We start from the raw sequence: 20,252 nt of genomic DNA, 5'->3' as shown, positions 1-20,252 counted from the left end.
CGCACACTCAAAAGTACATCAAAGCATCAAATTTTAAGATTACTGCCTCCGGTACAGACACGGTCACATTAGTGATATATGTAGCCGAATGTATGGGAGCTAAAATCATGTTTTGCAAAGCATATGATCCTACGGCAAATATAGATTGTATTTAATGAGATCATGTCCATAACTGCAGGAGCAATGAGTAGAGAAATCCTACAGGCAATAATAACTAATTAATTAACAGGAGACATCACAACAAAGTGTGGTAGATTCATATACTTGTTAATGCAGATGAAAAGACAAGATGCAGGGCTCAACTACCATTGCCAGTAGTTTGGTAGAAATATGCTGTGCTACTTGTTGCTAGTACCTGGAAGGTCTCTGGCACACAAGCCCAGGAGGCACTTGTCTGCCATCACAAAAGTTAATATTCTTGAGTTTGTTCATCGAGTTAATTGATTCCATTCAGTTAATAGTTATTCAGTTATTAGTATTTGTTCAGTGGCTCAGTTTGTACAAATGATTATGCAGCCAATACTACTGTTGCAAGTACAGAAAGGATGATCCCCAGCTTGGAACCTGTATCAGATTCACTGAACTGAAATGCATGGCAATGTCTAATACCAATTCATTCCCCTTGGTGCCTTGATGAAAAGAACAAAACACATGTAGCCATCACCCTACTTACGTGAACTGAAACAACAGCTGAATGGATACAACGTGGACCAAGTTGGTGCTGTAGCACAACCCAGAACAATGAAAAAATGACCAAGGGTCAGCCACTTTTTAGTATGTTCTCCATCTGGATCTGCTTCATCACAGCTCATGTGCTCCATCTGGATCTGCTTCATCACAGCTCATGTGCTCTTGCATGAGTTTGAGTGATTCTCACCCTCAATAGAGAACAGTAGCTGAATGTTGAATGTTCTTATCATCAATCAAGATAGCAACAACACAATCAAGTGTTTTTCATTCTCAACATCAGCACTATTTATGCGTCAGACAAGGCATACCATCAGGACATGTCATAAACCAGCATGATATCTTTAATATACAACCTCCATTAGTTCTGAAGGAAACCACTCTCGCTGTCTGGAACAAAATGATGTAGAATGGATGATTACGTATTTATCCACGAGGACATCCGTGTCACTTATGTTGACAAGAATGGCTAAAGGATGAACAGTGAACCTTTATAGGTTACACATGTGGGGTCACAGTCACAAGGTGATGACTTTGCAGTACTCAGCAAGAAAATGAGCAAATGGGAAAACTCCAGTAGTTTTGAAGGAACCCACCCTTTTGGTCCTCCAGTCATAGAACCAGTCAGTTACATACATAATCTTCCATTTTCTGTCTTGTTCCCTTCCTTTTTTGTCTTAAAATTCATAAATCAGCTGTGCGTTTATGGCATTTAAGTCTTTAGTTCTGTATGTCTTTAAGATTGTGAACAACAATCGTGTTTCTGAACATTCGTCTACAACTGTTGTAATCAATACTTATTAATATAACATAATGTAATATTCAGTGTTTTTATTACTGTAGTATCCAAATTTTCCCTTCTAGATCAATCTATTGATTTGGAGTAATAATAGATTAACTACTCTAACTAGTGACTTCTGAGACCAGGAAGGAAATGCAGCAATAGTAAACTCTTACAGTAAATGACTTGCTAATATCATGGGTTTGTTACCCGCGTGCCCATGGAAACCGTAATTAACATTTCAGAGGCACTGAAACTTGAGCCGGGTCTCAGTCGGCTCCCGGGGTCGAGTTCGATTCCCCTGGATGCAGTGACAGTCCCACAGGACGGCCACCTGACACACAATAGCTTTTCATAACTCCATACCTCTATAGCAACTGCAAACTCATGATGATGCCTAGCACACATTTAAAGAACATATTCTTCTGGGAAAAGTAGCAGGAAGAACTTCAACTAAAGGCAAATGTTTAATTTACTGCATCTGCACTACATCAATGTCCTCCTCAGAATGTTCTTTTCTATTTTTAACTCAGGGCTGATTTATGAAGACTGGAGTGGTTATTATTTATCCGCAAGTAGCTGATGATATAGTTCAGGTCTCTGAAGTGTTTATAAATGTATTCTTCGCCATGGCAGTGAACGACACACCCTTAAAAAGTGGCTTGAGCGCTAAGAGCCGCCCATGGCAAGGAAGCAGGCCAATCAGGGACGAGAACATTAGAATATGAAAAGCAAGCCAGGGATGCTAAATGATTCTGGAATGCTGAACAAGATGGAGCCACCATCCACCTGCATGGATTCAGAGTGTATCGGTACATCTGCTGATGATGATGGAAATACTGTTTGTTTTTTGTTTTTTTAAATCCTTTAGCAAGAATGTTGAAACCCAATTCAAAAAGGCATGCTGACCCAGTATCTAGAAATATGTATGATTTATGTCTCACTGAAGTCTTTTTAGTTTCTCGTCTGACTACATTCCAACCAGGACCATGTTGACAGAACGTAGTGGTCCAGCAGTATCAGGTTATAGAGGCGTGAAATAAATGGACCATCATAACCAACTTATCACGAGTTGAAAGTACATAACGTGCAGTTATGTGTTTTTTGTTTTAAACTTTAGTCAAACTTTGCTAAGGCCAGTGAGCTGTCCTTCATCTTCATATTCGATGAACAGCTGGAATAATAAACTTGAAAAGGGTTACACACTCATGCTTGTTGGTGGTATTAGCAGTATTTCATAGACAATACACCTAGACATTTTTTTTGTTTAAGTTGTGGTTGCTTAGTTGCAGTTTTATATTTTTAAATATTGCAGATTGGCAGAACTACTGAAAGCCAGTAAGATGCTACAGTATATACAGCATACAGTATACCGAATGTATAATGTAATAAAAAATAATCATAATCAATTAAAGTTAAAAATGTTGGGTTTTTTTTCAACATTGTGAGCGTACGCATAAAGTGAAAGCCACCTGGCAAACATTTTCACTATGAACTACAAAGCTGCTCTGCTTTTAGATGTAAATACGAAATAACACAATTTTTATTTAATCCTTTGGTTTATACTTTCCCCTATTTCACAACTTGATTAGGGTTTTTTTAGTATAATTGCCTAATTGCTATAGAATATAGAAGTAGCCATGAAGCCTCTTCCGTTTCAGAATAGAGTGAAGAACTGTGGTTCAGCCTTGGGCACAGTGTGAAAACGTCATGAATAACAGAGAGATAAGAGCATGTTGATAAGATTCTTTGCCAAAGAGACACACACAGAAACCCATACTGATGAATCACTGCCCCTCCACCCCAACCTCTTCCTGTCTGTAGGCAGAAAAACTGAACAAGTACATTCAGTTCCTGTAGGATCATGGTGCTACATTACATTTGTATAATTCATTTATTCTGTATAAAATGTATTGTAAATAAAACTATAGATTTTATATGGGGGGGAGGGGGGGGGCTTATGGGTTTCTGGGAGAGTCGCTTCAAAGCGTCTTATTAACATACTCTTATCTCTCTATTATTCCTCAGATTTTCACACGGCTCCATTTGGCTGAACCACAGTTTTTCTACTCTTTTCAGGAAAGGAACAGGTTTCATGGCTACTTCTGTACTGCTTATGCTAATTAGGGCAGTATACTAATAAAACCCTAATAAAGTTGTGAAACAGGTGGAAATATATACAAAAAGTTTAAACAAAAGTGATTCATAATTACGTCTAAAAGCTGAGCTTCTTCTGTAGGACTTTCCTGCTGAAAATGTTTGCCAGGTGGCTTTCACTTCATGTAGTTTTTTTTTTTAAAGTTTTCAGGTAAATTCCATTAGATTTAGGAATAGCCGTGATATCATGGAAAAACACACAATTCACTAATCAAAGCAAATGTACACACGGGATATTTCTTTCATCAATCCGTAATATCACTGGAATTTATGCTGTCATCTGCCATAAGAGTTAACACTTGCTGATATAAGGTTAAAGGAAAGTTTGGCTATGAATATAATTTATACAATTTTCCTCCAAAACAAAAAATGTAATCCAAATTTAGTGAACCAGACTAGACATGTTTTATGTCCAGCATTTGCTTTATTTGTTTTGCACTGGAGCTACAAGATTACTGCTGCTAACAAGTAATAAAGATAATAGCACATTAATGAACAACTGTCCACCAAGCAAAAATATCCAGCCGTCAGCAACAGTGTGGCCACAAAAGCTCAGTGATGAAAGAGTGAGTTTCTACTTTTCTACTATAAATTGAGTGATGAGTTTTGAAGCTGTACTTCAGTGTTTACCTGAGTGTTTATTTAAAAAAGTAATTGGACTTTTACTTTAGGAAAGGATTAAGGTTTAATATCTCTGGATGAATTGGATAAAGTGGTTTTCCGAGTTCATAATACAAAATGCTAAAAATAATTTTTGCCTTCAATGAACCATGAATATTAAATAAACTCAGACATTTCAAAAGTCATGTTAAAATGTAATATTTATTTAACAATAACACAAAATAAACACAATTCAGTTGTTACCTTGTGTTGTTTCCTTCATCTGAACTGTTCAGATACTCTGATCTAGTAGTCTATAACAGACTAATCTTTCTCTTAAAGCAAATTAACCCAAAGGACACGAAAGTAAAAAGCAAATTTAATTTATGTAAGATGTTGCAACTCGTAACAATAATAATAATAATAATAATAATAATAATAATAACCCTCCAGCATATGTAATGCCTGGTAAGATTATCAAAAGGCACAAACATTGTAATTAACAATTCATTGTGTGATTTTATACAAGTTCATTCCATAGAAGTGTTATTGATGGCATTTACACAATATGACATTTCTGATGTTAACATGGCTCATTTTAAAGTATAGTGCCCTGTTATTTTTGGATTTTTTTGTCTCATTTTATATTAATATTACACATAAAATTAAACACAAGCAATTATAATGTACTGAAATTACATGTCTGTCCTGTTACAGATGGATTATAGTAGCACATCTTATGCAATTATGAACGTGTATCATGTAAGTACTGTCATGTACGTAACTGTATTTTCACTTTGTAAAGTCTAACTTTTATAAAATTCCTGCACAATATTTGACTTGTAACATGCCTACAGAATCAAATCTGTACTTTTACACTAACTAGGTAGTAACTACACAGGAACTGTCCATTTACTCGTAGTGAAACTTCTACACAAAATTAAAAGCACTATAAAATAAAAAAGAAAGTCTTATTTGAAAACTGAAGTTGATAAAGATATGCTGTCATGTAATCCATCTATAACAGTGCAGGTAGTCTCAGTAGTTACAGAAAAAAGGTACTGTTCCATTCCCTGTAACTGGGATGGTACCCTTGAGTTTAGTACCCTTTTTTTTTTCTGAGAGTGTATTAGAGACTAAATGAGCTAAGTGTGACTGTTCTTAGAAGAACAGGCTTGTATTCCACAAATAGTAAAGAAACTAGTAAATAAAATGACACATTATATAGACATGTTACAATAAATAAAGCACTTTTTTCCTATTTACAAAATCTGTAGTTTAAAATATACAAACTTAAAAAAAAAATTGAGTGACAGAAAAGGTATATACATAGGCATTATGTACACATTTTACATTTACTTCAGGTTATGACTTCATCTACTGTAACAACTGCAATCTTTCAAAATAGATATTCGCACAATTCACAGAGTGTACAAAAAAACAGCAGCGTAGTCAATGTACATGATTTGATGTTGATTACATAGTCTTAAATATCATTTTAAAACTACTCTCCCAAAAAGAAAATGGTTTTACATTTTACATATACTACAGCTATCAGGTCATATTCCTCTGGCCAGTTTTTCTGTGAGTGTTCCGAAACCTGAGGATTAAGGCAACAAATAATCTTCTCATCATAAGGCATGTTTCAAACGAGAACAAACAGATAAACCACGTATCTATCTAAGCTACACAAGGCATCCTCCTGGCACACAGATATCCAAAAGCACAAAAGCTAACGTGCTGTTGATCAGTCACAGCAAATATCGTAAAGCATCTGTTTCATCTGCATTCTTCAACAAGAGGTAACAAGCTGTTCTTTTCAAGTGCAAAATGCCAGTATCACAAACCTGTATTGATTTTTTTTTATTTCTCCCTGAAGAGTTCTTTGGAAAGGTGACCTGTCCTGCCAAACAAGCCATGGTAGTGCCATGACCGTCATATAAAAAGCTGTCATGGCTCAGGATGCTTCAGTTCTCTTTATTTTAATTTCTATACCAGATCTCTTCTGACTGTGCAATATAACTTCGTACTGCAATGTAGTTTGTCATTCAGAAAGTTAATGTGAACGGAAAAAAAAAAAAAAAAAGTGTAGTGCAAGGCAAAGGTTAACCTTCAGTGAAAAATAACCGAGTATTATTTACAAGTCAGCGTCTAACTGCGGGTAACACGTTTGTGTAAAGCCCAGCAATGGCTATAATACAAACACAACACATTCGTTAGCGATTATAAACGTCTGTGGACAATCACAGTCATTTACACTGTGCAAATGTTCACATACTCCATTAAAGGAATACTCCAGCATTATTCAACCTAGTCCTCTAATCTTATATATAGTGCCTGTACAGAACATGTGATTACCATGGACAAGAATTTCAACCCATTTCTCTACCCTGAGACAAACTCTAAACATGTTTATAACGGAAGTCAAAGGGCAGTTGTTGGGGCAGTCAATTAACATTTATATGGAGTGTTTTTGTAAATTTTTCTATCAAAAGTATTTGTAAATTAACCTATAAATCTGTGTAAAACCTTTACTTTTTACTGTAGTTGTTATTTTAAATTTATTTTAAAACAACAATTACCGTAAACAGACTTATAATGGAATTCTTATAATGGGTCTTATAATGGACTTATAATGGAAGTTACACAATTCAGCAACTGCCCTTCCATTATAAGTCCGTTATAAGTCCCATTATAAGAATTCCATCATAAGTCCGTTCAAGTAAGCAGGTTTTCTGTTCTTTTTTCAGAACAGAGAAATTAAAATTCTTGTGCATGGTAATCACACACATGCTACAGATTTGGTGGAAAGAGATGACATTGAAAACTACTAAAGTATTCCTTTAATATGCAGAAGATGCAGTCTGAGAAACTGCATTCTGCTGCTTATAATTTATGAATGTGTCATGTGGTCCTTATGCAGAGCTTCTCAAAAAAGTTTTACCGAAATATACAATCTTCTTTCAATGTGAGGTTCTTCATATTAGTTTAGATTCTAAGTGGATCTTCCTTCCTATCTTACTAAAATTTGGCTGCAACATGTGCTGCTAATGGTATAAGCATGCATCTTCTAAAGACATGGAAATCTGATGGCTGTAACATCCCATAGGACTTTGGTCTGAAAGCATCAAAATTTGTAAAACATTTAGTGGCTTTTTATATCATGACGATGACATTCTTCTGTGTCCATGCTTCATGTAAAAGAATGCTTCATATTGTGGATTTTTTCCTTCACATTCAGATTTGTGCAGCAAAAAAAGAAACTCAAAGCATATGAGCAGCATCTAAAGTGCCTGTTAACCTTTGAGTCTCTCTTGATCTTCAGATTTGACTTCCTGTGGGGTTGTTTGTGTCTTTCTGAGAGGACCATCATGCAATGTCCTCCTCATCATCCAAACATAACATCTGATGCTGAAAAAGAGGGTGAGAAAAGGCACAGAAAAGGTCAGAAAAATAAAGAAAGAGAATGCCTTGAACCACATCCAGTTTTTCAGTCATGTCATGCAGATTTGCTGATAAGATTTAAGACATAGTATCTTACTGTTATATGTAAAAATGAACAAAGCAGTAACATGTTTGTTTGTTGAACAGAATTACTGTAAATCACTGTAAATGGTAATAGAGTTCAACTTAAATCTGTTTGTGCTGTTTTACAATAAATCACAGCAGAATATCTAAAAGCCTTGGGTTGTTTAAATGACATATTGTGTGATCTTACTGGTGGGTAGACGTAGCCGTCTTGGCTTTGACTCCTGCAGATGTGCACCTGGTCCTCCGTAGTTTTCTGGTACACAGGGTTATCAAAGTGGATGGTGTTAGTGTTCTTCAGCCTCCAATGACGCCACAGCAGCACAGCGCCAAATGCAGTCAGGCATATCACCACTGAACAGCAAGAGAAAAGGAGGGAAAAATTGTAAAAAATGGAATATACTACACGGCTACATATCATTTCTCATATATACAGTGTATAGGTGATATACAGACCTATAGGGAGGATGACATATAGAGCGACAGAGTGTTCTGTAGGGCTGGTGACTGCAACGTACACATCATTTGAACCTACAGGAGAAAGAAAAAACTCAGCAATTACAATACTGACATGCATAATACATGACACAGAGCTGCGTAGCATACAACTTGTACATTTAGAAAGTATTTGTTACCTTCATGAGCACTGATCTCAGTCTCAGTTTCTGGGACGTTCTTTCGAGACCCAGCAGCTCCTGAGGAGGTCATGGAGCCTGTAGTTCTGGGTGATATGGTGGTGGTGGTGGTTGTGGTGGTGGTTTGTACGGCAGGCCGTTTTGGCGTAGTATCAGCTGGAACTGGAGGTGGAACCACTGCTGTAGTTGGTACTGGCTGTACAGCTGTGTGAACAAATGTGTGAACACCATGTTACACTGCTGTAAAGCCAAACATTATTAAGGAAATATCAAATTTTTTTTGTTTATGGAGCTACATAGAGAATTGAGGTCTATCTCACTCAAAACCGTTTTCTGTAAAATACAAGTTACATAACCTCAATTACAAATCAATTTCTATAATAATAAATCTATAGGTAATAGTAAAGTAGCAGGTCTGTATTTAGAAATTTAAGTTCTAAGCGTATGTATATTATTATAATACATATAACATCCAGATTTCTGCTTCAATTCCACCCTCAGGTTTTTTTCCCTCCTCAGTTGTCTTGCACAGAATAGCAGTAAAGGAAAAAATAATTCCAGTTGTTCAAGATGGCTGCCCACATGGCATTAGAGGTTTCAGTAGAGTTTTTTTAGTTTTAAACATTACAGGAGGTTTAACCACATTAACTCTAACTCAAACAAGTCTGTGTGGTGTGGTTTCAGGCATCTGTTTAAGAAAAAGATAGATCTCTATCACATCAGCTACATTGGCCTCATACATTACATAAACTAAGGAAGCAAACATCGGACACCAATCGATTCTTGACCACATTGAAGTAAGGCAAAAACAGTGTACATTTGATTCTTTGCCAAAAAATTCTTTATCTTTTTTACCTGTGTGAAAACAAATGTTATGCTGAGAAATATGCAAATAAGTAACTACTGTCTTTCTGAGAAATGTTTAAATTGCATGCATACCTTCCACACACTTCCTCATGTCAGGGCCAAGGATCATATGATCGGGGCAAGTGCAAGTGTATTTTGGGGAATGCTGATTCACTCTTGGAGCCGGAAGACACAAATAGTCACAGCCACCGTTCACATGATTCCCTTCCTCACACCAGTTCGTACCTGTACAGCAAACCAACAGTTAAAGAGGTATGCAAAAGAAACAATGTGGAGGTCTTCTGTTGTGACTGTAGGTTTAAATCCCTCACCATTGGGCTGCTTGAGGTTGTGGTCCACCACAATATCCTTGGGAGACAGTAGGTTCTCCGCCACTTTCATAATGTTTTTTCCTGTCAGACGATTTGCACTCAGGATACTTCCATTGGATGTGTCCGTCCAAAACACTCTCTCCTGTGTAACACAGTACATAAGAGCCAGGATCAAAAACAAAGAATATAATCAAAAAAGAAATCCTTTACTAAATAAACTGGAGTTTATGAATGTTGTAAAAATCCTCTCAGAATTCCTGTCAGGTTAGCTCATGTTAGCTAGCTTGCTAGCTTTAAGTTTGAATGTTATAAAATTTAGAAATATGTCTTAAAAAGCCTCTCAGAAATCCTGTCAGGTTAGCTCATGTTAGCTAGCTTGCTAGCTTTAAGTTTGAATGTTATAAAATTTAGGAATATGTCTTAAAAAGCCTCTCAGAAATCCTGTCAGGTTAGCTCATGTTAGCTAGCTTGCTAGCTTTACCTGTAAGTAATATAATAATCATTTATGAATAGGTCTTAAATATCCTCTTGAAAATCCTGTCAGGTTAGCTCATGCTAGCTAGCTGGCTAGCTTTGACCTGTGCATAATGTAATAAACATTTATGAATATGTTTTAAAAATCCTCTAAGAAATCCTGTCAGTTTAGCTCATATTAGCTAGCTGTTAATGTTAACAGTGAATAACAATAACACCTATAAAAATATGACTTAAAAATTCTCTTAGAAATGTGGCAGGTTTAGCTAGCTGGCTAACAAAATGTATGACATTGCATGTGCATATATGAATGCTGATGACTTTGTTCTTACTACTTCTTATTTCTTCCAAAGTGGAAGAAATGGAAGTGGAAAATTAGGGAGCAAACCTCAGAATTCTTTTGGGGTAAAGAGGTAAATGTTAGAAAGTTTTTTTTTATTTTTTTTTGGCTGAACTACTCTTGAACATAGATTTGTTTAATTTACTGTAGTTGCTTTTGGAACAGCATGGATTACAGCTTTTTGAAAATTCCACCAATTCAACACATGCTCGCACCTCAAACACAGCCAGTGAAAATGGATGGGCCAGCTGCCGCTCGTCAACGATGAGTGTATGACGCAAACCACCATCGACACCAATGCTGGAAAGCGTGTGCAGTTTAGAGTCCAGCCAGTACAGCCTCTGATTCACCAAGTCTGAACACAAACACATGCACATTCATACTATAGACAGTCATGTACCATTTCCAGTAATAATCCCCTTTCAGATTTAATCCTTTTTGAGACACAATAAGCCCAGAAGCATTGCTAAATATAATATAGTTCAGTGGTTGTGGGTAATTGAAACCCTCCGGTTATATAGTACTTAAAACTAGCCTACAATGGAGCATTCATACGATTAAGGCATTGGATATAAGGTTTAAAGTGAATGCAATGTAAACTGCTTACTCACCTAGTGTGATGCCATTGGGCCAGACAATGTTGTCAGTGACCAGAGCCGTACGATCTGCCCCATTCAAACCACTCTTCTCTATCCTGGCAGGGTTTCCCCAGTCAGTCCAGTACATGAAGCTACAGTGGCAATAAAATACACAAGCCATTAACATAATAGACCAGGGGATTTCCACTGCAGTCCTCGCACAGTTTTCAGTTTCTCCAACAAACCTGATCCAGCTCATGAACAACATATGCCAGCTGATGAACTGGATCTGGTGTGTTAGGAAAGAACTTGAGACTGCTTTATTGAGTCATTCATTACTCATCACATTTAATAATATAGAGGAAAATACTGTAGCATATAAACAGTAGCTTACTTGCGCACTGGATCTACAACAATAGCGTGTGGCTTATTCAACCCTTCTTTGATAAGAGTCTTGCGCTTGGACCCATCCTTTGTTGCCACAGAAATGCTTTGATAGAAACTGTCGGTCCAGTAAATGTTGCCGTGAATCCAGTCAACAGCCAAGCCTTCTGGAGAGGAGATTTGGCTGCCAATCAAGGTCACGTGGTTGGCTGGATAAGCAGCCTTGTCTATGTGAGTGCTGAAAAACAAGCAAAAGTGTTTTAGGACCAGAAATTTACTTTAAGTGCACCATAATGGTCAACTTTGCATCTCAAACTGTGTTAATCCCACTGGCTGGCGGATGATCAATCAACCAAGCCCCGAGGCGTAAATCGAAAACAAATCAAAGTGTGCTGAATTTGAATAATCAAGTAAAGCCCAATTTTGCATTGAGGACCTGCAGCGACCATTCAGGTCTTGTCAGGAATCTAATGTATTGCTTTCAAAGAAACTATCAATTTTTGTTGATTAAAATATTTTACCATTATTGATGACCAACCACAAGGGAATAAAATGAACCAGTTAGATAAATTCACATATAAAGTAATCTGTATAGATTTTATAATTCTTATTATGATTTTGTTCATCAGTGTTGATGGTTGTTAACCCCTGCAGCTTTTTTGCAAAGCACCTATTCCTGCCTTGTTTTCCTTAACTGATGTGATAAACTCGCTAACCTGTAGATCTTTTTGTGGAAGAGATCAGACCAGAAGATTGTCCGACTGGACACATCCATGTCGAGTGCCACTACGTTCTTCAGTTGTGGGATCAGACATGTGTACTCTTTCTTATCCAGTGTCATCTTCCTCACCTCGTGACGGTTGGTGAAGTAGAGGTAAGGAATGTTTTCTGCAGGACAAAAAATACAAATGCTAGCAGTTAGAGATAAATATGGTTTCTTCACATTATATAGCAATCAAGCAATTCAAGGTAATTTGTTGAATATGTTGCTAATGATATGTGGCAGAATTTTCTGAATCCCAGATCACTGGTTCATTTGCTTATCACAGATTTTCAAATGATTTCAATATGTGACCATGCTAGTAACACACTGTTTGCTATCTAGTGACCACTTCCCTTACACATGACCTTTCCCTGTTTAGAAAAAGCAGAAGTGTGAATAAAGGGTCACAGCGTCTGGTCACAAACTGACCCGACTCCTCCCACTTTCCCAGTGGAGAAAGTACAGAACATTGTGCTGCTATCAGCTAGGACAATTTAATGATTTCCCTTCAGGTTCCCATCAGTTTCCAATTCTATTCTATTGTCAATGACCAGACGTTTTTGACATACCAGAAACAGCTTTGCACTCTTTGCTCATGGGGTCCATCTCATAGCCCTCCTGGCAATCACACTTGAAGCTGCCCACCAGGTTCAGGCACACCTGAGAGCAGGTGTCGGGGTCAGCACACTCGTCAATGTCTGCAGCAGAAAACAGACTTGATGTCAAATACAAATGCTAGACATTCCACTTGTCCACTCGTTTCATATTTCTTGAGCACCCCGAGACCGAACGTTTTTTGTTATTTTCCTGCTCCAAAACAGCATCTTTAATGGACAAAGGCCTAGATTATTAGCTGTTAAACTCAATCGAGCATCATAGAACAGGAAGCAAAGGACTTCTATCATCTATTTAAGAAGCACTTCCTGTTCTAAACAAGCACTTTTGACCAAATTTGGACTGCTAGAACACTGGCATTACCTTCACAGCGTTTTTGGTCCACCAGGCGGTAGCCTGAAGGGCAGAGGCACTCATAGCCGATCTTCAGGTCATTACAGGTGTGAGAGCAGCCACCATTATTTTCAACACACTCGTTGATATCTGAGGAGAAGATGAATGAAAAAAAAATGAGTGGTTCAATCAGAAAATGACACCACTCTTTGCATCTTCTTTGCATAAAGCTATAGTCGGCGATTTCAGCAGAAGTTAGCTGGTTTGAAACTCAAAATCCAAACAAATTCAGCCCCTCCTGTCAGTGTTCCCTCCAAAGCAACACATCCAAAACACACAGATGTTAGTGCAAGAAGTGGAGCTTACTGAACTAACAGACAACATGAATGGCACACTTATAAAAATAGGTTAAATTTAGAATGCTTTAGGAGTCTACGGTTTCTCTGCGGGAATAAGGTAGAAAAGCTTAACTCAAAGAACCCCAGTAGAACACTTTTTTGAAGAGTGTAAGCTTGTACAGATGCGTCTTTGCTCTGATTGGCTGGATGTTGGAGGTTCACAGTTTGTTTTTTTCCTCCTGTTTACAGAACTTTTGGGATTGAAGATTTTCTACTGAGCAGATATTTTCTTCACAGTTCCTGGAATCTGAGAATTTGCTTAATATTGCAAAAAGTGTTCTGGCTTAAAATTGCTGATTCTAACTTTAAATCATTCTTCCTATGTCTGCACATTTCTCTCTTTCTAATTCTAGGTCTCTTCTGCTTTAACTAGGCTTTGTTCGGTCTTGTCTGTGTGATGCAAAGTTCCAGTAAGCTGCCAATCTGATACTCTGGTGTAACCATCTATAGATGGTTATATGATGTTTGCACTCACTGCACTCTTTGATGGGCTCATCAGACAAGTCCCTACAGTCACGCTGCTTGTTGCACACTTTATCGATGCTGATGCATTCACCACTGCGGCATTGGAAAGTGTCCGGACCTTCACATTTACTCACTGCAGGGAGACAAGAGCAAAGTTTGAAGAAAGCTGCCTAGTAGCAAATAAAAAATAACAAGCAGGACGTAGGTTATATCGCCACACCCATGTTAGAAAATGCGCTCACCAGTGGCACAGCCGTTCTCATCACTCAGATCCTTGCAGTGGAACTCGCCATCACACTGGTGGACGCCGGGAATACAGCTACCGTCGTTACACTGGAACTCGTCGGGCCGACAAGTGGCCACAGCTGCCAATGAAAACAAACATATTAAGGGTGACTCGAATGTTTTCATGAGCAATGTTTTCACAATGCATACAACAAAGAACACAACAAACACAATTGTTCACGGTTGACTGGTGGCAGGTGCATATTACATTTCACACAACTTCACAGTAGGGTCTAGCAGTCTGATACCACAGCCTACTGTGTTATAATGTAAAGCATAATGCATCGTTGGTGTCTTTTGTGTTTAATTCAGATTCTAAGACTTTGACTCACTGCAGTTGGTTTCGTCTGAGTGGTCATTGCAGTCAAAGCCTCCGTCGCAGCGCCACATACTATGGATGCAATCTCCGTTGCTGCATCGAAACTCCTGTCCACTGCAGGGACTTAGTGTCGGTTTCAGGCCACAGTGCTCACTCCACTCATCTGAGCCATCTGCGCAGTCTGCGTCTCCATCACAAGCCCACAGCTGCGGAACACACACTGTGTTGTTGCACTGGAACGAGCCAGCTGTACAGGCGGGCTTGGAACAAGAGGCCTCGTCGCTGCCATCCGAACAATCAGCGTCCTCGTCGCAGACGAATGAGGAAGAGATGCACTGGCCGTCTGCACAGCGGAACTCGTCTGCCGTGCAGTTCTTCAGGGCTGAGGAGAGATATGAGGTGAGGGTTAAGCACTGGTGTAAAACGTAAAATCATTGTGATTAATATCATGAAGCCCAGTTGATTTCTCAGTTCAGGAGAATTTAAATTTAAAGATTAAAATATGGAGAAAGCATGGAAATGATTCAATAATCAGTATTTCTATTAATGTTAACTTTTGTCAATGAAATAAATTACATAGTTAGCAAAAAGTACACTGTACTTCAAATAATTATATAATGTTTTATATCATAATTATGGAACTGTTAACCACATTTTGGTGTTTCAGTTAACGTTATTTAGCTAGTGAATGGTATCTGGCTAAAGTGTTTGTTAGGTGAAGGTTTTTTTAGAGGAAATAAAACTGAATTACATTTCATACAATGTATGACGTTGTTACATAAGTTGTTATCGAGCACGGCAAAACAACCAACTGTAGACCACCAACATCCAGCCAATCAGAACAAAGAGCCATCTCTACACACCTACGCTTTCAGGAAAAAATGGTACTTCTGTGGTTCCTTAAATAGTTAAACATTACTAGCTTTCTAAAGGTTTCTAAAAGCCCTATGTTTACTATTATAAATGCTGGCTATGTTTACTATTATAAATGCTGGCTTATATGGTATCTGTAAACTGTGTTTACTATAAAGAAGATAATCTAGCTCACATGAACTTATACTTGACGACTTTTACAATTTATGAATTGGAAATAGCATAGGACCAAATTTCAAAATGACTGAAACATTCTAATTAAATTTCGAATTTCTGTGGTGTCTTTCAACAGCAATAATACGACAGTGGCACATGACTGATGATGGCTTACCGCAGCCAAGCTCATCCGCTCCATTCTCACAGTCAGCCTTTCCGTCACAGCGCCACCTGGAGGACACGCACTGAACAGGGCTCCCGTTGCAGGTGAACTCGGACGACAGACATTTCTTCTCAGCTGGACAAGAGATGGGGCATCGTTAGAAGAGTGATTGTTAAATACAGATGTAAATTCAGAGAACAGTGCAATGACTCTGATCTAATTACGACAGTAGATATTAAGTATGTGTGACTCACTGCAGGTAGCAGGAAGCTCGTCGGTTCCATCTCCGCAGTCGTCCATCCCGTCACACACCCAGCGGTTTGTGATGCATCTCTTGTTCCCACACTGAAACTGCTGCTCGGTACATGTAGCGGCATCTGCGGCACAGCAAGCAGAGCAACATTAAAGGAGTGGTTTGTCATTTTTCATCCCTCTGCTGTCTGTGAGGTAAACTGCAATCAAAACATTTACAAGTCTTTCCCTTCCCCTAAACACTCCTCTCCTGAAACTACTAATGCCTTTTAAGGAAAAGGAGCAAAGCTAAGTAGCTAGGTTCTAAGCACTGGTGAATGTTATTTCTGGCCCAGAAAATTTCGGTTAAGAAGCTTTAAATGAAGAAACAAAGATTTGCAAAGTTGGAAAGCAGACTTTTAAGTTCTAACTTTACTTTAGATGTCGTAAGCTTCAAAAAGTCAGAAGCTAGACCGTGGAAAAAAACATCCAGGAAGCTGATAGTGTCTAATGATGTTTAAGGGTTAATGATTAACATCACAAACCTTAATCATGAGAAACACCATAAGATTTATCTGAACAGATAACATACATTGTGTACACTCAGATGACCATAAAGTTCCGACACACACACACACACACACCCTATACACGCCCTGTAATTGTTTTTTATCTGTTGTAATAATGTAACCAGGTAGCCAGGTGTGACAGTTGACAAGAATTACTACTTGTTTTTTAAAAAAATGATGTAGAAAGACCTGGGTAAAGAGAAAGAGCGTGAGAAAACCCCAAAGAAATCACAGTAGCATGATGTCGTGAGTATAAGATGAGAAAAGGAGAATGAGGGTACATTTTGGTGCTGCTGACAGCTCAGGTTAGACGTAAGCAGGTTGTCACAACCACATTCTTTTGTGGGGCTTTTTTTTTTCTTTGGTTACAATGTTAAACCTGTTGTTGTTCAGCTGATGACATTTTTGCCTGCCTCTTTAAGACAATGGTGAGAGGAGGAGTTTAATAATCACACCACCAGTTGCTCATTGGTCTCAGAGGATGTTCTGCATAATTCAAATACTACACGGGCAATGATGGAGGCGGGGAAAGACGGGAGTAGTAACCATCTCGAGAACTCTGTGAACTGGACAGATGCTGTAGCAACCAAAGCCTGTAATTTCTGGCAACTGACAGCAGACAGGGTATTAGTCAGAACTGTTTTGCAATTTAAAAAAAAAACAAAAAAACTCCGTATTACTGAAATAATCCAAAATTACACTGTTGCATCAAATACAGGAAATACAGTGACCATCCCAGTCTTTGAGGTTGTCCTCTTTCTACCTGCACAAGAATTTGCATGGCAAAACTACACTTATAAACACCAGCACGAGAGAGAGAGGGAGAGAGAGGGAGAGAGATGGCAAATTTCCAAACATCTGTGTGTGAGGCATATTTTAATTCTCATTTAATTGAAAACTCATGAATCGTGCTTTCTTTTCTCCACGTTTCTCCAGGCTATTTCTATGTTCCAGAACATAATATACTCACACAGGAAGCAAAAAGTAAAAATAGTACACTTTCCCACACAACACATGCAGCCCACTTTGGGCATTTCCATGCATTCATTCCTCCATTCACAAAAAAAAAAAAAAAAAAAAAAAAGAAAAAAAGGTCTTATCACAAAACACTCTCTATAAAAACCTTAAACCATTAAACCTTAAACCAGACCTTCAAACACAGAGTACATTTAGAGCAGCATATTTCCTATATAAAGATATTTCAGTGTATTTAATGTGCAACATTACACTTTCAGTGAACGAATTTTAACTTCGTTGTGAATTAATAAACAGGATTAAGACTTTTTCACTTCCACTCACACCTTGTTAATGAATTGAGTGTTAACATAAAGGTGCTCTATTGTGAAAATGGGCTTGTCCTGTTTTTTTTGTTTGTTTGTTTGTTTTTTGCTGGTATTTAAACTGGTTCCGGGTGAAACTGAGAAAATGTCACAACTGAGCCTAGTGCGCTTTCTTCAATTCAAAATCTCTCCCTATTTTTACATGCCATTCAGACTTTATCTACGTCACACTACGGATATTTTTTGCATACCTTCTCGGGCCACCCCATGCTAGCAAAACCCTGTTGTGTGCTGAATCCAACATGTAAACTCGACTAACTCAAAAGAACTTTTAAAAAAAGAGCTGTGAGAAATAATTGTTCATTTGTTCCCTAAAGACAAAACTCTCCATAAGATTATTTTTTGGCACCCCTCTGACTGCTTTCCCAATTTCTTATAATCAGATGTGCAACAAATTACAAAACACTGACTTCAAACATGTATTTTCCATTCACTAAGTACGCAATTAGCCGGGTAATTTATCGCTTTAAACTAAAGTTGCATCATTTCGGCAACCACCTGCAAGTTTGGCAACTGTAATCCTGAACCTACATGTCAACTAAGTAAGGATTAAAACACAGCAAGGCATGCTGTTAATGTTGCCACCCTGAAGTTGATTCGTTTTCAAAAATAGCTGGCCCCAGAGTGTTTTATTCCACTTATAACAATTTCACAATTACAATTTTTTATTAATCACAGAACATGTCATACTTTTTATCCAAATATATTTACAATTAATGTTATGCAAAGCCTACAAAATAAGTTAGCACATATGTTATCACAGCTACAAATAGGCATTCTCTCACCAGCTTTTATTTTCTTACATTTTTACCTCCAGTATCAAAGCACTGATACTGGAGTCTCCTTCCAAAAATCGAAAAATCAAAAATCTAAAAGCTAAATAAAAATCTCCTCAAAGCAAGTACCACTGTACTATATAGGTCTCTGTGTTAGTCGGTGATATAGAAAAATGACAACATATTAGAATGAGGACATTAATATAAACTTTGCAGCCAGAACTACTGTCCGAGCTGCTGTTATTGAAAATTAATCAAGACTTTCTTACCAGTCAAAATCAAACAATCAACAGCAGCTATCAGATGTGTGCTTGATCTGATATCTGAACTCAGCTTTTCCATTACGGAGGTCATATAACTAAAATAATCCATATTCATCAATAGTAACTACCTTTGCACACTCTGTGCCCTTCTCTGCTTCGAAAGTACAGTATGGCTGATTTGAAAATTGATTTGAGTTGGGCCACCGGATGCAAACTCATGCTCATATACTGTGACAGTACAGTGATTGCAGAATCACTACGCAGCACTAGGTTATTACAGAAATGTTTCAAATTATCAGCTTCCATCTTTTCAAGAATTCCCTTGTCCCATGCATATAAAAAGCATTTACATAAATATGATTTCTTTAGCTGTCCGAATATGTTTCTTAACATCATTTTTCTTCCATTATAAACCTCTCCTCAACCTCCTCCCCTGCCTTTTATGGGTATACATGAGAGCTGTGTTTACTGGCCTACTGGCCTTTCCCTCTGCAGCAAGATAAATTTAAAACTAGATCATCCTGTGCACTGAATTTTCATTTTTAAACAGAACAACTCCACTAACCTACTCTGTAACCATCATGAGTGAAAACGCAAACCTGAAAGCAAAAAGGTCATACTGTAACCCTCTCATAGTGTGTTCACATTATGACAAGAAATGTAAAGCTATTACTAGCCAAAATCATCCCTTGTATCTATTCCTTTCTTGGCTTTTCTCATTGTTTTAACATTAGGATTTAAAAACTTTTGTATGGCAGTGTATCTGTAGGACTGTACTGTACAGTAGGTCTACTCTTGTATGTATCTGTCTCTCATTACGTCCATTAAAAGGAGGAAAGAAATGCTTTGAATGTCATCTGAAGTCGCAGCACTGCTCCGACAAGTTTGTCGACTTCTTACAACAGATGACAAGGCAGGATTTAAGAGAGAAAGCAAGAGAGAGAGGATGAGTAATGTGCCCTTTATCAGCAATGACATTACATTATCTGGGTGGTACAATAACCAATGGAACAACTGATGCTTAGATCAACTGTTAAAAAGGGGGGAAAACTGCAAAATTCTGAAAGTGAGGACATACGTTATGAATGAAACTACACAAACCTGTAAAAATATTCTGAATCAAGTTACTGCAACATTTGCAAGGTAACATAACTAATGTGTCATGTATGGGAGATGTTGTAACGCAGAATCTACTGAGAACGAATCCTATAGAAAAGTCACTACGCCGCACCCGAGACCGTGAAACCGGTCTCTACCACGCCCACTAGTTATCCATGCATCATGCTTAACACAACCAAACCAGGAACTCTCATCTGATTGGACGATGCAGCACATGCTGTCATTGTGTAACCAATAAAAGC

The 20,252-nt window shown here is 37.9% G+C and overlaps 1 protein-coding gene across 1 annotated transcript in view; it reads right to left on the bottom strand.

The window, feature by feature from the left end:
- Nucleotides 1–4,428: 4,428 nt before the first annotated feature.
- ldlrb (low density lipoprotein receptor b) overlaps nt 4,429–20,252 on the bottom strand; it is a 16,779-nt gene continuing 955 nt past the window's right edge. Inside the window, exons 2-18 of the mRNA XM_026933232.3 lie at nt 15,967–16,089; nt 15,725–15,847; nt 14,534–14,902; nt 14,159–14,281; nt 13,927–14,049; nt 13,084–13,203; nt 12,675–12,803; nt 12,059–12,230; nt 11,353–11,580; nt 10,992–11,110; nt 10,596–10,735; nt 9,567–9,708; nt 9,328–9,480; nt 8,389–8,592; nt 8,210–8,284; nt 7,944–8,107; nt 4,429–7,636 (exon numbers count right to left, since the gene is read on the bottom strand). Coding sequence (XP_026789033.3) covers nt 7,595–7,636; nt 7,944–8,107; nt 8,210–8,284; nt 8,389–8,592; nt 9,328–9,480; nt 9,567–9,708; nt 10,596–10,735; nt 10,992–11,110; nt 11,353–11,580; nt 12,059–12,230; nt 12,675–12,803; nt 13,084–13,203; nt 13,927–14,049; nt 14,159–14,281; nt 14,534–14,902; nt 15,725–15,847; nt 15,967–16,089 — 2,549 coding nt within the window. The 3' untranslated portion in view covers nt 4,429–7,594. The remainder of the gene's footprint in view (nt 7,637–7,943; nt 8,108–8,209; nt 8,285–8,388; nt 8,593–9,327; nt 9,481–9,566; nt 9,709–10,595; nt 10,736–10,991; nt 11,111–11,352; nt 11,581–12,058; nt 12,231–12,674; nt 12,804–13,083; nt 13,204–13,926; nt 14,050–14,158; nt 14,282–14,533; nt 14,903–15,724; nt 15,848–15,966; nt 16,090–20,252) is intronic.

This window comes from Pangasianodon hypophthalmus, chromosome 2, assembly GCF_027358585.1.
Source record: "Pangasianodon hypophthalmus isolate fPanHyp1 chromosome 2, fPanHyp1.pri, whole genome shotgun sequence".
Lineage (NCBI taxonomy): Eukaryota > Metazoa > Chordata > Actinopteri > Siluriformes > Pangasiidae > Pangasianodon > Pangasianodon hypophthalmus.
Note: the sequence above shows the minus strand (reverse complement) of the source record. Positions and strands in the feature narration are given on the sequence as shown.